Here is a 12,124-nt window from a genome sequence, read left to right on the forward strand (position 1 = left end):
AAAACAACAAAATCTACATTGTTATACATTTAAATTGTTTTGTACAATTTTTCAAAGTCGAAAGGAGATGCATGACACCATTGTAAAAACAAACAGAACAAGTTAAATCTGAAAGAATCCATGAAATCAGTCTAGCCATGCTAAAAAAACAACAAAAATGCCATCCAAACAAAGCTACCTGACAAAGTTTTTTTTCGGAGTAGAAAGCAAAAAAAAAGTAGTTAAGTTACAAAATCAGATGGTTTTATTCCCTCATTGCATTTCGACTTGACAAATAAAAGTTGCAAACATACCGGTTAAGTCAAGAAATGCCTCAGCATCAGCCACCTATTCTCTAGGCGTTTGAACTATAAACCAACAACAAAATTCAACATATTAGCAAAAAAAAAATGACATAAGGACGCCACCCCCATCAAACAGAGCCCACACACTTCCTCTTCTCATTCTTTTACAGACATTTTCTGCTAGGATGAGAGTCATTTGTGATTTTCAAATCCTCTCACTTACATATTCATTGAAATGATGTTCTAAATCAGATTTACCTTGCACTTGATGTAGATGACAGAATTCCATTATATATAAACAACGCCAATATGATTAAACATTGCCGCTGATGTTGTGTGAAACTCTGAATCAAGTGAAACCCGAACCGACATGAAATTACAAACCCCAAAATCGCTGAATTACAAACCACAAAATCAATTTGAGAGAACCAACAACTAATAAAAATAATAACCAAATTGAACGACACTTGTTTTAATTTTCGAGAGAAATTAAAGGGGATTTGAAATTAGGGCTTTTAAAATTAGGGATTGTAACCATACAAATTATTCTAGGGCTTCAAAACCTGCAAACATGGGATAAATAAAAGAGATCGAAAAGAGAGATCGAGAGAGAGAGGGGCTTACCAACACTTTTGTGGATGTGAGTGTGACTCCTCGCCAGCGAATGGAGAAAGAAGATGAAGAACACTTTTGTGGGGGTGGGGTTGGTCTGGATTGCTTGTTGCTTGTTCTTCTTCAAGAAAATGGAGTTGACGGAAGAGATGAGATCGATAAAACTTTGTTACAAATTTACGAGAGCTGCCCTTTGAAATTGCGTGACCTAACACGTGCCTTATTTCTGACGCCAACAAGCCGTCAGTATGTTTTAGAATAAATGCCAAAATTAAATCACTTAAATTTCTGTATTTTGCTGACGGTAATTATCAATTTCTGACGCCAAAACACCATCACAAAATTTGGGACGCCATATTGGCGTCACAATTAGAAAATGCCCAGTGTCACAAATATGCTATTATGGTGTAGTGATAATGAGACTCAAATATGTCGATGAACAGTACAATGAACAGTACTGATGAATAGTGTTGGTGAATAGTATCGGTGAACAGTAAATCCTTCAAGAGAATAACTTCAGAGACTGCGAGATATAGAGAGGTTGTGCCACTCTTATCAATACTAAGACAGAGAGATTGCGGAAGACGTATATTGCGAAGCGAAACTATACTAAGAAACCAATACTGAGAAACTTCGGATCTCTCTCCTAGCATTCTTCAAACAAACTTTAAACACCAACGGAATCTTGAAAACTTACTTCGAACCATAGAGAATAATGAGACTCAAATATGTCGATGAACAATTGAACAGTACTGATGAATAGTGTTGGTGAATAGTATCGGTGAACAGTAAATCCTTCAAGAGAAAGATTGAAACTTGAATTGAGATATAAGAACTTCTTCTTGTGAGAAATCTTTCTTCTTCTTGAAGCTTGACTTGAATACTATACTGAAAAACTTAAAGAAACTTGATTTTTTTTTTGGTGAGGATTCCTCTCCTGAGGGATTCCTTGAACCTCGTTCCGATATCATTTGAACCTCGTTAGTGGTGATGTTAGGAGAGTTGTGACATTAATATATTAGAGAAACCAAAAAGAAGAACAATGAAGACTAGTAATTGATTAGGGTTGAGATATTGTTCTCTACTCAGAATTACATACTTACACTAAACTAAAACATGATAATAGAAATTACTAGATATGAATGTCCACACTTATAAAAAGGTGGGACTTTTCATATTGGACATATTCTAATACTGACATATTCTAACACACACCAGTGACTTTACAATGGAGAAGTTGAGAAGTTTCCTTGATGAGCTTTGCTTGCACATGGTTTTTGCATAGTTATAACAAAAAAAGGACAACAAATTTGCCTAATGGTATCAAACTTGTCTTTCTTAACCTTGGTTTCTAACAAAGAAAACATACAGAGTTTAATTTGAAACGGATCGGATTGGATTGGAATCAAGAAAAAAACCATAAAAGCCCAAAGGGCAAACCGTAGGCCCAAACTTGTCTGATTTTCATTAAATGTTAAAAAAAAAATGGTTAATCGATGATTATGGCTGGGTTAGAGGAGCTGAAGAAGAAGCTTGCACCATTATTTGATGCTGAAAAAGGATTTTCTGATGGATCATCATCTATGGACCCTTGTGAATCATACATGGTAATCCAAAATATTTGTACATTTAATTTAAGGCCTTGTTTCTTATTTAATTTACTGCTGTAGGTATCAGATGGTGGGACTGTCAACTTATTAAGTCAGTCATGTGGGATATATAACATTAACGAGCTTGGACTTCAAAAACGGTCTTCATGGATGAGTGATGATAATATTGATGGTAAAGAAAAGACATATCGTTGTGCTTCACATGAAATGCGTATTTTTGGTGCTATAGGTAGTGGTGCAACTAGTGTTGTTCAGAGAGCTATTCATATTCCTTCTCATAGAATTTTAGCTCTGAAGAAGATTAACATTTTTGAAAAGGTATTGCCTTATGTTTTTTCTAATGCTGTGTTGTTGTGTAATGGAATTTTATTATAATTTAGTCGTGGGCGAGTAGCCATTCTATGTCTTTCGACATCTCACCTGTTAGATAACTAGAGAAAGCTATTTAATCTGTATGTTTACCTTCTGTGGAGGAAGGCCAACCATAAGTGCTAAAGTTATAATGTAGATGGTACTTCACAATTTTAGTTGTGAAAAGCTTAAAATTGATAATGTCATTGTTTAGACTACAGTTTTGGAGGACGATATGCAATACTGATCTCCATTGATATAGAATAGCAGCAGAGCTCAATTTATTTATATGGACCAAAGTGTCTTACAGTGTTACTCCCCCATCTGTGGCTACTAGGTTCCTGGGTGATTAGTATTGGTTGTCTAGTTTGATTATGTTTCTTAGGGACATCTATTGTTGAGGCGACAACATATTTATGCAATGTTTTGCTAGTGGTCTCTTTCTACTTTTCTTTCAGGTTTTTACTTACGCTACCAAATCCCATTAAGTCATACATGTGATAAGATGGGTTTCGCTCTATCAATTAGAGGGCCTAAATCTGCGTAACGTTATAGTTCAGCTTAGGTCATGTGTAGAGAAAGTTGATAAATTAAATATATATATAGCCCCATTTGGACCGCGAGGTACAGGATTGAATATGTACTTGGGTAAATGTGTAAGGATGATCCGGAGCTATAATGAGATGTGATATAAGCTTTGGTTTTGAGTATTTTCCACTCTCATATATCTCTATTATGTTATATAAGGAAAAGAGGCAACAACTTCTTAATGAGATTCGGACATTGTGTGAAGCACCATGTTACCAAGGTCTTGTGGAGTTCCATGGAGCATTTTACACACCCGATTCGGGCCAAATAAGCATTGCTTTGGAGTACATGGATGGAGGATCACTTGCAGATGTCCTTAGAGTTCAGAAACGTATACCTGAACCAGTTCTGTCGTATATGGTCAGAAACCTCTTGCATGTAAGTATGCTCTTTATAATAGGTTTTTAAGTATCCCATCTTTTCTCCATAACCCAATTGAATTTACTTCTATTTTTTCACTCTTAAGGGTCTAAGTTACTTGCATGGAGTGAGACATTTAGTTCACAGAGACATAAAGCCTGCTAATTTGCTCGTAAATCTAAAGGGGGAGCCAAAGATCACTGACTTTGGGATTAGTGCTGGTTTAGAGAATTCAATGGCAATGGTAAGTCATTTTTGACAATTTATCTTTTTTTTTTATTGGCAAGCCTGTTTTAAATGAGATCATTAACTCTTTGATGCTGGCGGGGTTCAAGCCCCGGACCTCTGGTATCATCACCCAAAGGTTTTACCAACTTTGCTAGTTGGCACCTGCATTTTTGACAACTTATCAATAAAAGCTTAGATTTTTTTTTGAATATAGACTCTCTGTATTTATAGAATTGCACTGAAAGTGTTATATATAGCAATATGCTGGCTTAGATTTAGTTTTGGCACAATGGATTTGCTAACCAATCAGAAGTTCCTTTGAATACAATGATGGATACTAAGAAATGTGCTTTTGTGGTTTTCATTGCATTTGCATTTGGACATATCTTGCTCTCTTTTCATTTCCCCTCTGTACGTTGAGTTCAATAGGAGTTCTAATAAATGTATCACTTCTTATGGCGTACCAGTGTGCTACTTTTGTTGGCACTGTTACATACATGTCACCTGAGCGAATACGGAACGAGAGTTATTCTTACCCAGCTGATATTTGGAGCCTTGGATTAGCTCTCTTCGAGTGTGGTACTGGGGAATTTCCATATACAGCTAACGATGGCCCTGTTAATCTTATGCTACAGGTCAGTTATTTCATTTTGAGTTTTCATGATCAAACTATTGATTTGTTTTTTCAACTTGCACACTCTTTTGGTTTCAATTTTCCTTTAGAGAGGGACTTGGAAGCAATTACATATAGCCTGCTCCTTCTAGCTAGAAGCAGTTGGGATATATTTGTGGATAAGATTTTGCAGTAGTAATGTGTCAAAATGCAGCCAGGGAGATGACGAAGAGTGAGTTGGCTTGGAGATGAGAATAGATATCAAGTAGAGACGGGGATGCAAGGTGAAGATTCTCTTCTGTTGTGGAGAAACTCATCCCCTTTTGCTTTCCAAATCCAGCTGTATATGGTTGAGCAATTAAAAGCACTTGGAATATCGGTGCAACCTAATCCGGTCATCTGTAACACTTGCTGTGAAACGGGGATGGCATTTCAATTTGACGAACATGAACCCCCCTTTTCTGAAAATATATTAAAGTTGTCCAGCACCATTAATAATTGTTGTAAGGATTCTGCAAGGGTCGCACTTTAGATATGTTGTACGGCTCCAATAGCTGAATAGGCATTTGCCAGTGCCTGAATTGCCTTCGTGCACTTGAGTGATTTCTGTAAAACTCTAAAAACAACTAGCAAGTACCAGCAGATACAACAAGTAGTAAAAACAAACCATGGCGGAGTTGGGAACTTGGGATATATATTCAAACCAACGATCTTTAATATCTAAAATTACACTGTTCACTTTCTTGTATCTACAGGAGCGTTCGTTTTTTTAAAAGAACCAGATTACTTTCATGTGATTTGGGCACTTGTGGTAGACATCACTTCACTTTTTTTTTGGTGTGTGGGGGGGGGGGAGCGTACCTCACTTGGTATAGCTTCCATCCTATATGTGAAGATGAACACTTAAAAGTTAAGTTTATGAGTAAAGCTCCGAGAAGATATATATATGTACTTAATCATAATGTAGGTCATCTGTTGTGCAACTATACAATATTACACTTTTTTTTAGAATATTCATCTGCAGTTGTATTTCTGGTCCATCTGACGCCTTTATCTTTGTTTTACAAATTATAACAGTTGGGTAGTTTATGTCTTTATGACAGATCTTGTATGATCCATCACCTTCACCATCAGATAAATCATTTTCTCCAGAGTTCTGCTCATTCATTGATGCTTGCTTGCTGAAGGATGCCGATGCAAGGCCAACAGCAGAAGAGGTATGATAATGAGTCTATTCATCTACATATCGATATTCTTAGCAGTATTATGCTTTAGCACAAACTGATATCAAATCTTTTCTCCCATAGAAGAGCTTATTAATCTTTGCGAAAGAATGACAGTGCCTTATCTTCAGTATGTTTGTTTTTTTTCTTTTAAATATCTTTATTGCGATAGTTCCAATACCATAGGCTCTTAAGCACTTATTCGGTAATTTATGCCAAGTGCTATGATATATATGCTCTTTTTGACTGATTGTTCCAACTAACTTTTTCAAATCTTAACTGGTATGGACTAATTACTTATTTTTTCTCATGACTGATGACTCTTTGCGTCCAGTCTGTGTCATCCACTTAAAATCAGACCTTATCTTCCGTAGGACATTTAAATGGTCTGTGTACAAGTATAGTGCAAGTTCTGTAATGTCAAAAGGTAGTGAGGATCATGTAGACATTTAGTTAGTCCCTCCCTCTTATGTACTTTTTCTTGCCTTCAATTGAAATTCTGTAGTAACTAGTCATCAGAACATTGTGGAACATCACACCCTGTTTCATGCAGAGACTTAAATCTTATATTTACTTTATTGTTTGTAATATTCTCATCTGATAGAGTCTCCATTTTTTATGATGTGCAGCTTCTTTCACACCCATTTATAAGAAAATACGAGAATGCAAGAGTTGACCTAGCAGCATTTGTCCAAAGTGTTTTCGATCCAATACAAAGGATGAGGGATTTAGCTGATGTAAGCCCCTAATACTTCTTGATTATGCATTTGTGCTGGGTGTACACTTATGTCGCTGCCAGAGCATAAACTTTTATGAATATAGGTTGGTTCAGGATACATCCATATTCAGTCCAAATTGATTGGGTTTTGAATCTTGGTGCATCAAACTATATCCAACTCATGTTATTATTGATAAATTTAGAGCCCATTCATCAGTGCTCATACAGCAAATCTGGTTCACCTTGGTACAGTTTCACTAATATGACCTCATTAATGGTGGGGTGATATGGTTGCCCAATAAGATTTTTTAGTTTGACCAGGTCCGGAGTGGATCCACATCTAATTTCCATATTGTAGATCAAAGTCGTCCTACCATGTGTTACCCTTCTAAATTTGGATGTATCTCAAAGATGCAAAACTCTTATATAAGGGGTTCAGATATAGTTAGTTGTAAGATCAATTGCAAACCTTAACATGCCCGGTTGTCTGACATGATTTTAATTACTAAATATGCTGATAAGTTCTCAAATTACATATAAAGAACAAAATATGTGGTGCTTGCAACTGAAAAGGCAGAAAAAGGATGTCGCATGATATGAAGTTATTTTATAAGCTATAAGTGCTAAGTCGTTAACTTGTTTTGGATGCGTAAGATATATCGTGATTAAAAACTTATCATAGTATTCTTGCCCAGATGCTTACCATACACTACTACTTGCTTTTTGATGGACCCGATGAACTTTGGCGTCATACAAGGACCTTATATAATGAAGATTCGAGTTTCAGGTACTGAATGTTTCTATCTTTACGCACTTGTGCTTTAGCTGCCACAAGTGGTTTAGTTATGGGAACCAGAAAAGTTTTGAGTCCACTACACTGGTAAGATGACAAATACATCTGAAAAATATGTTGATTTTTCAAGGTTGCATTGTATCTTCTATGAAATATTTCTTTCTAAGTGGGAGTTTTATGAAGGTCTTCTTGCACATAGGCGTTTCTCAATTACTAATAAATGCTTGTTTTATCCAGCTTCTCAGACAAAGTCTCCACAGGTCCAAATGAAATCCTTGCTTCTTTGTCAAACATACGAAGGACATTAGCAGGTGACTGGCCTCCTGAAAGACTTGTTCACGTTGTTGAGAAACTTCAGTGCCGGGCACATGGCCAAGATGGAGTTGCCATCCGTGTATCTGGGTCATTTATAGTCGGTAACCAATTCCTTATATGTGGAGATGGGGTACAAGCAGAGGGTATGCCCAATTTTAAAGATCTTTCAATTGATATTGCCAGCAAGAGGATGGGGACCTTCCAAGAGCAGTTCATTATGGAGCCAGGGAGTGTCATTGGCTACTACTTTATATCTAAGCAGGAGTTATACATCATGCAGTAGATGATTATCACATTAGAGGGGGTTATGTTCTGCTCCAGAATCAGTAGGTTTAACATGCTCTTAGGTTTCTTTTTACTAGAAAAATTCAACCTTCTTGCTGCCTGATTAGACAATTAGTCTGCCATAATGAGTGTCAAGAAGTATTTATCTATGAGAGGTTACGACTGAAAATAAAATGGAATTTGGAAGGAGTGATATGACTGAGGATTTGGCTTTGGAAAGAGTTGAAGAGAAAATCGGGTCGCTGTTGTATGTCCCCAATATTTTTGGATGAGTTGTCACGGTTGAGCCTATTTAGTTGTTTGCTAACAGATGGACCTCTCAGTATCAAGGCTTACATGCTCTCCATGGAGATACAATAAGTGAGTATTATTTTGATTAAATCAGTCTGCCTTTTTTTCCCCTTTATTTGTCATTTTTCATTCACGAGACGGATGATTGATAGCTCTAGTTATGCTTGCCCTTCCATCTAGACACGAATGCCTTGGAGGAAGATGTTAATGCGAGTTTTTCGAAGTGGAGAACCAGGGATTTCAAGGGTTTGAGAAATATGACGAGGGTATTATGAGGAAAGGACCTAATCTCTAGCTGTGCTTTAGAAGATTAGTGTCCCTCCACTGCTTGGGTCAGTAGGCCTGGCTAGGAATGTGGATAGTTATCAACATGTCGTTAGTTTTATTCTCCAATACCCAAACATTTACCTCTTTTAAGATGTAATCTCGTAGAGGTGCAATTTTCTCATTTACACAAACTCAAAGACAAAAAACAACTAAACAGCTTGCTCAAGTCCAAGGTTAGATCTTGTTTAGATCCAGCAAAATATTGCTTTTGGACATTTCTTCTCCTTCGCCTTCAGTCTGTGCCTAACAGCATATCAGTAAGACAAAACACATCTGAACTCTCTTTTTACCAATGCTCTACGTGATGGGAACCCCTGAATCTAACCGCAGTTTCCTTTACTCTCCTTTAGATTTAAGGAACTCAGCTTTCTGCTCTCTACTTTTTGATCGCCCAGGGCAAAAGGGTTTTGTAAGTTTAGTGTCCTTGGAAGGCTTCTAAAGTAGAAAACTTTGATCTAGTTTTGGCCGAAAGGTTCAGTTGATTGGCTTTGATTAGTCATCATTTTCCTATCCGAACTCTAAGATTTTCACTTTGCATGCCTGACTGTTTCAAACATGTTTTACAGGTCATCTTTTTGGTTGATTAAGCACATCCTCCCAAAGCTTTTAACCAACTGCCAGTGCTCCACTGAATCTGCCATCTCTTGATATATTTTTGTATTGAGATGGATGGCTGAGTATCATCTGCTGTAATTCTATGTATTTAAGAACTTTAGAAGAGGTGCTTAACCCTTGGATGTAAGAAAAGTTCTTTTTTGTAAAAATATATATTACAACACTTTCATGAAGCAGAGTCATTTATACTAGAAATTGTAGAAATCAGTCAGATCTTATCTGTGCCACTACGTTGAGTCTTGTTTTGTAGAAATTGTAGTAACGCCAATGTAATTAGACTTTTTTCGAATGATAGGAAGTTCTCTCTTTTTTCCTTTGGCAAATCAAGGTTTTCAAGTCGTAAATCACTAGACTCATTTCTGATGAAACTGTTAAATTAGAATTCGTTCTCCGTCTCAATATTCTTTCGTGAAATTTTAATTGAAAAATATTTATAAATTGCTTTGGTAGAGGTATGCCATGCCCATGCAATAGTGCAACGCTTGGGCGACACTCGAGAGCCCCAACAGCAAGCTGTTGTGGTGGACACTCCCCCACTGAAAAATTAATTTAATATCGTGTGAGGCATTGCCTCACATATCAGATATTAAACTGATAAGAACAGATACTACACTTGATCTTAGCCAAAAGGCCGAGAAAGGTATGATTTGAAATGAGAATGAATCCCGTTTTTATAGCTAGCATTTTCTCACCCATTCGTTACTTAGCCAATGTGGGACTAATAGTCAATTCTAAGTTCTAACACTGTTTTTCTATAGGTAGGGATTGAGATTCTTCAATGATGTTTAGACTACTATAGTGTGTAAGAACTCTCAACTGAGTGATCCTTCAATGATGTATAGATCACTTTAGTGTGTAAGAACTCTTAACTGAGTGATCGACATAAAATTTGCACGTAGACAAAGGGAAAATATAGTTAGAAAACCATAAATATCTAATCTTCAAAGTTCATTGTACATTCACAAGTTAAAGTTCCTGCTCTACAGAACGATAGTACAAAACGGAATAGATGGATTTCTGTAGTTTAGAAAAGAAGAAATCATTTTACTTGTATAATTAGCTTGAATAATCAACAATATAGATTACGACGGATCGACTTATATGTATCTACTCATCCATCCTCTGCTATGCCACAATCTACAAATTATCAGTATGAGGTCCCAACATCATTTCAGATTCGAATATGAATTGAATGGCCAGTGTAGGGGAGCAATATCCCCATTAAAGAACATTGCATACGAAGCATAAGCGATCTCAATACATCGACCTCCAGGACCGATCTATGAAGCAGCTCTCTAAGAAACATTGCATATGCGATCTCAATACATCGACTTCCAAGACCGATCTGTGAGTAGCTCCTTTCAGGTAGGTGGTACGAACAAAGATGTCTCGGTACGAACACATGGCCAGAGACAGAACGCCTCGAATAAGGTCACTACTAGGAGTAATCATTACCAAAATCTTACTTGTATTTCCCACCTCCGGGAAATAGGGTCAACCGCGCCAACTCCCAATCAGCACACAACTTATAATATAACCAGCCCAACACTCATTCACGATCTCCACCTTACACGTGTACAAGAGACACACGTGCCTTCCGGATTGACATTTCCTCAAGCCTATAAATACCACCTATTTGAACTACGTCGGACCTGATTCCTCTCTCCCCCAAAAAGGAAAACCAAAAGAGGATACGTAGGCAGCTCGCTCACAAGCAAACTCGGTCCCTCCATAAAATCTCAACTCTCTTCCCTCACCCTTTGCAAACACAAAGGAAAACCAAAACACTCCTTTACATTGGCGCCGTCTGTGGTTTCGATTACTTGAGAACCACCTTAAATCAATTCATCCATCACCAATTCTCAAGCCCACGAAGCATGGTCAGCCTCGAAGCTCAGGTCCAGAACCTTGCCCACCAGTTGGGAATAACGAACGAGAGCATTTCCTTGCTCAGGGAGGAAAATGCTACTTTACGAGCTCAGGTGGATAGTTACCAGCAACAACAAGTGGGTAACGAAGCAGAGAACGGCATCAACGACGTTAATCAACAGATTAACAAGTTATCACAAAGGATTGGTCAGAACGCCGTAAAGAAGGATTCGACACAGATTGTACACAAGATGCTTAAGACATATCGCGTCGTCTCCGTTTCAGTAGAGGTCCTCGATAAACCCTCTCCACAAGACTTTATCCAGCCACGCTTTCCCATGTATGCGATGGCGACGCGTTCCTCGGTCGAAGATGTGGCTCGCTACATTCGAGTTTGGCACTTTTACAAAATTTCACCCGAAGTTTGATCATCTCCACTGCAGATTATTTCCGGCCCGGTCACCGGGATGGTGCTCTTGATTGGTTCTTTTCAATCGAGTCCGATTCTATCAAAACTTTCGAACAACTTATCGATTTGTTTGCCGCCCGATCGTCCACAACAGTGGAAGAAGGCGATCTTGATTCTTTGTTCCAATTATCATTCGGGGAAGAGCGAAAACTATTCGTGAGTTCCTAGGGCGGTTTAAGGGCGAATCAATGCATGAAAAGCGGCTTGAAAGAATCTTTCGCCACACTGGCCTTTTCCAATGCTTGCCTAGTGCGTAACACCGACCTCTCCAGGTCGTTGATGAAGGAACGCCCAGAGACACTGTTCGAGCTCTACGCTCGCGTGGACAAGTACATCAAGTTGCAGGAAACTTTGAAACTCCACGGCTTAGACGAGACCCAAGAGGTGGCAGCAGTTTCGGATCGTACTCCACGGGCCAAGAAGCGCTCTAGGTCACTTGTACCAAAAGCCGATGCCGATCGGACAACAGAGAGAGTTATTTGTCGACCCCCCCCAGTTACGATACGGATAAGATTAAAAGCGAGCCCCATTCTTCCTACCGATGTGAGGCAACCAATAGATCGACCTGACAAG

General features: G+C 38.1%; 1 protein-coding gene and 1 non-coding gene across 4 annotated transcripts; one reads left to right on the forward strand and one right to left on the reverse strand.

Moving 5' to 3' along the window:
* Positions 1-2,081: 2,081 nt before the first annotated feature.
* Positions 2,082-9,408, forward strand: MKK3 (mitogen-activated protein kinase kinase 3). Of its 3 annotated transcripts, none has more exons than XM_086599344.1 (10): positions 2,082-2,503; positions 2,567-2,824; positions 3,605-3,823; positions 3,912-4,049; positions 4,501-4,668; positions 5,750-5,863; positions 6,499-6,606; positions 7,283-7,374; positions 7,618-8,340; positions 9,165-9,408. In XM_086599344.1, the coding sequence occupies exons 1-9, from the start codon at positions 2,393-2,395 to the stop codon at positions 7,976-7,978; spliced, it is 1,569 nt and encodes a 522-aa protein (XP_086455470.1). In that variant the 5' UTR covers positions 2,082-2,392; the 3' UTR covers positions 7,979-8,340; positions 9,165-9,408. The 3 variants fall into 3 exon arrangements, with proteins under 3 accessions (XP_086455470.1, XP_086455473.1, XP_086455467.1); XM_086599341.1 differs by lacking the exon at positions 9,165-9,408 and adding an exon at positions 8,452-8,813 and having other exon boundaries at positions 2,257-2,503; XM_086599347.1 differs by lacking the exon at positions 2,567-2,824.
* Positions 9,409-9,660: 252 nt separating this feature from the next.
* On the reverse strand, positions 9,661-9,857 carry LOC147523675 (U2 spliceosomal RNA). Its single transcript, XR_015206448.1, has one exon. It is a non-coding gene; the product is annotated as a U2 spliceosomal RNA (small nuclear RNA).
* Between the last annotated feature and the right edge of the window lie 2,267 nt (positions 9,858-12,124).

The sequence above is a fragment of the Coptis chinensis genome, chromosome 1 (assembly GCF_015680905.1).
Source record: "Coptis chinensis isolate HL-2020 chromosome 1, ASM1568090v1, whole genome shotgun sequence".
Classification (NCBI taxonomy): Eukaryota; Viridiplantae; Streptophyta; class Magnoliopsida; order Ranunculales; family Ranunculaceae; genus Coptis; species Coptis chinensis.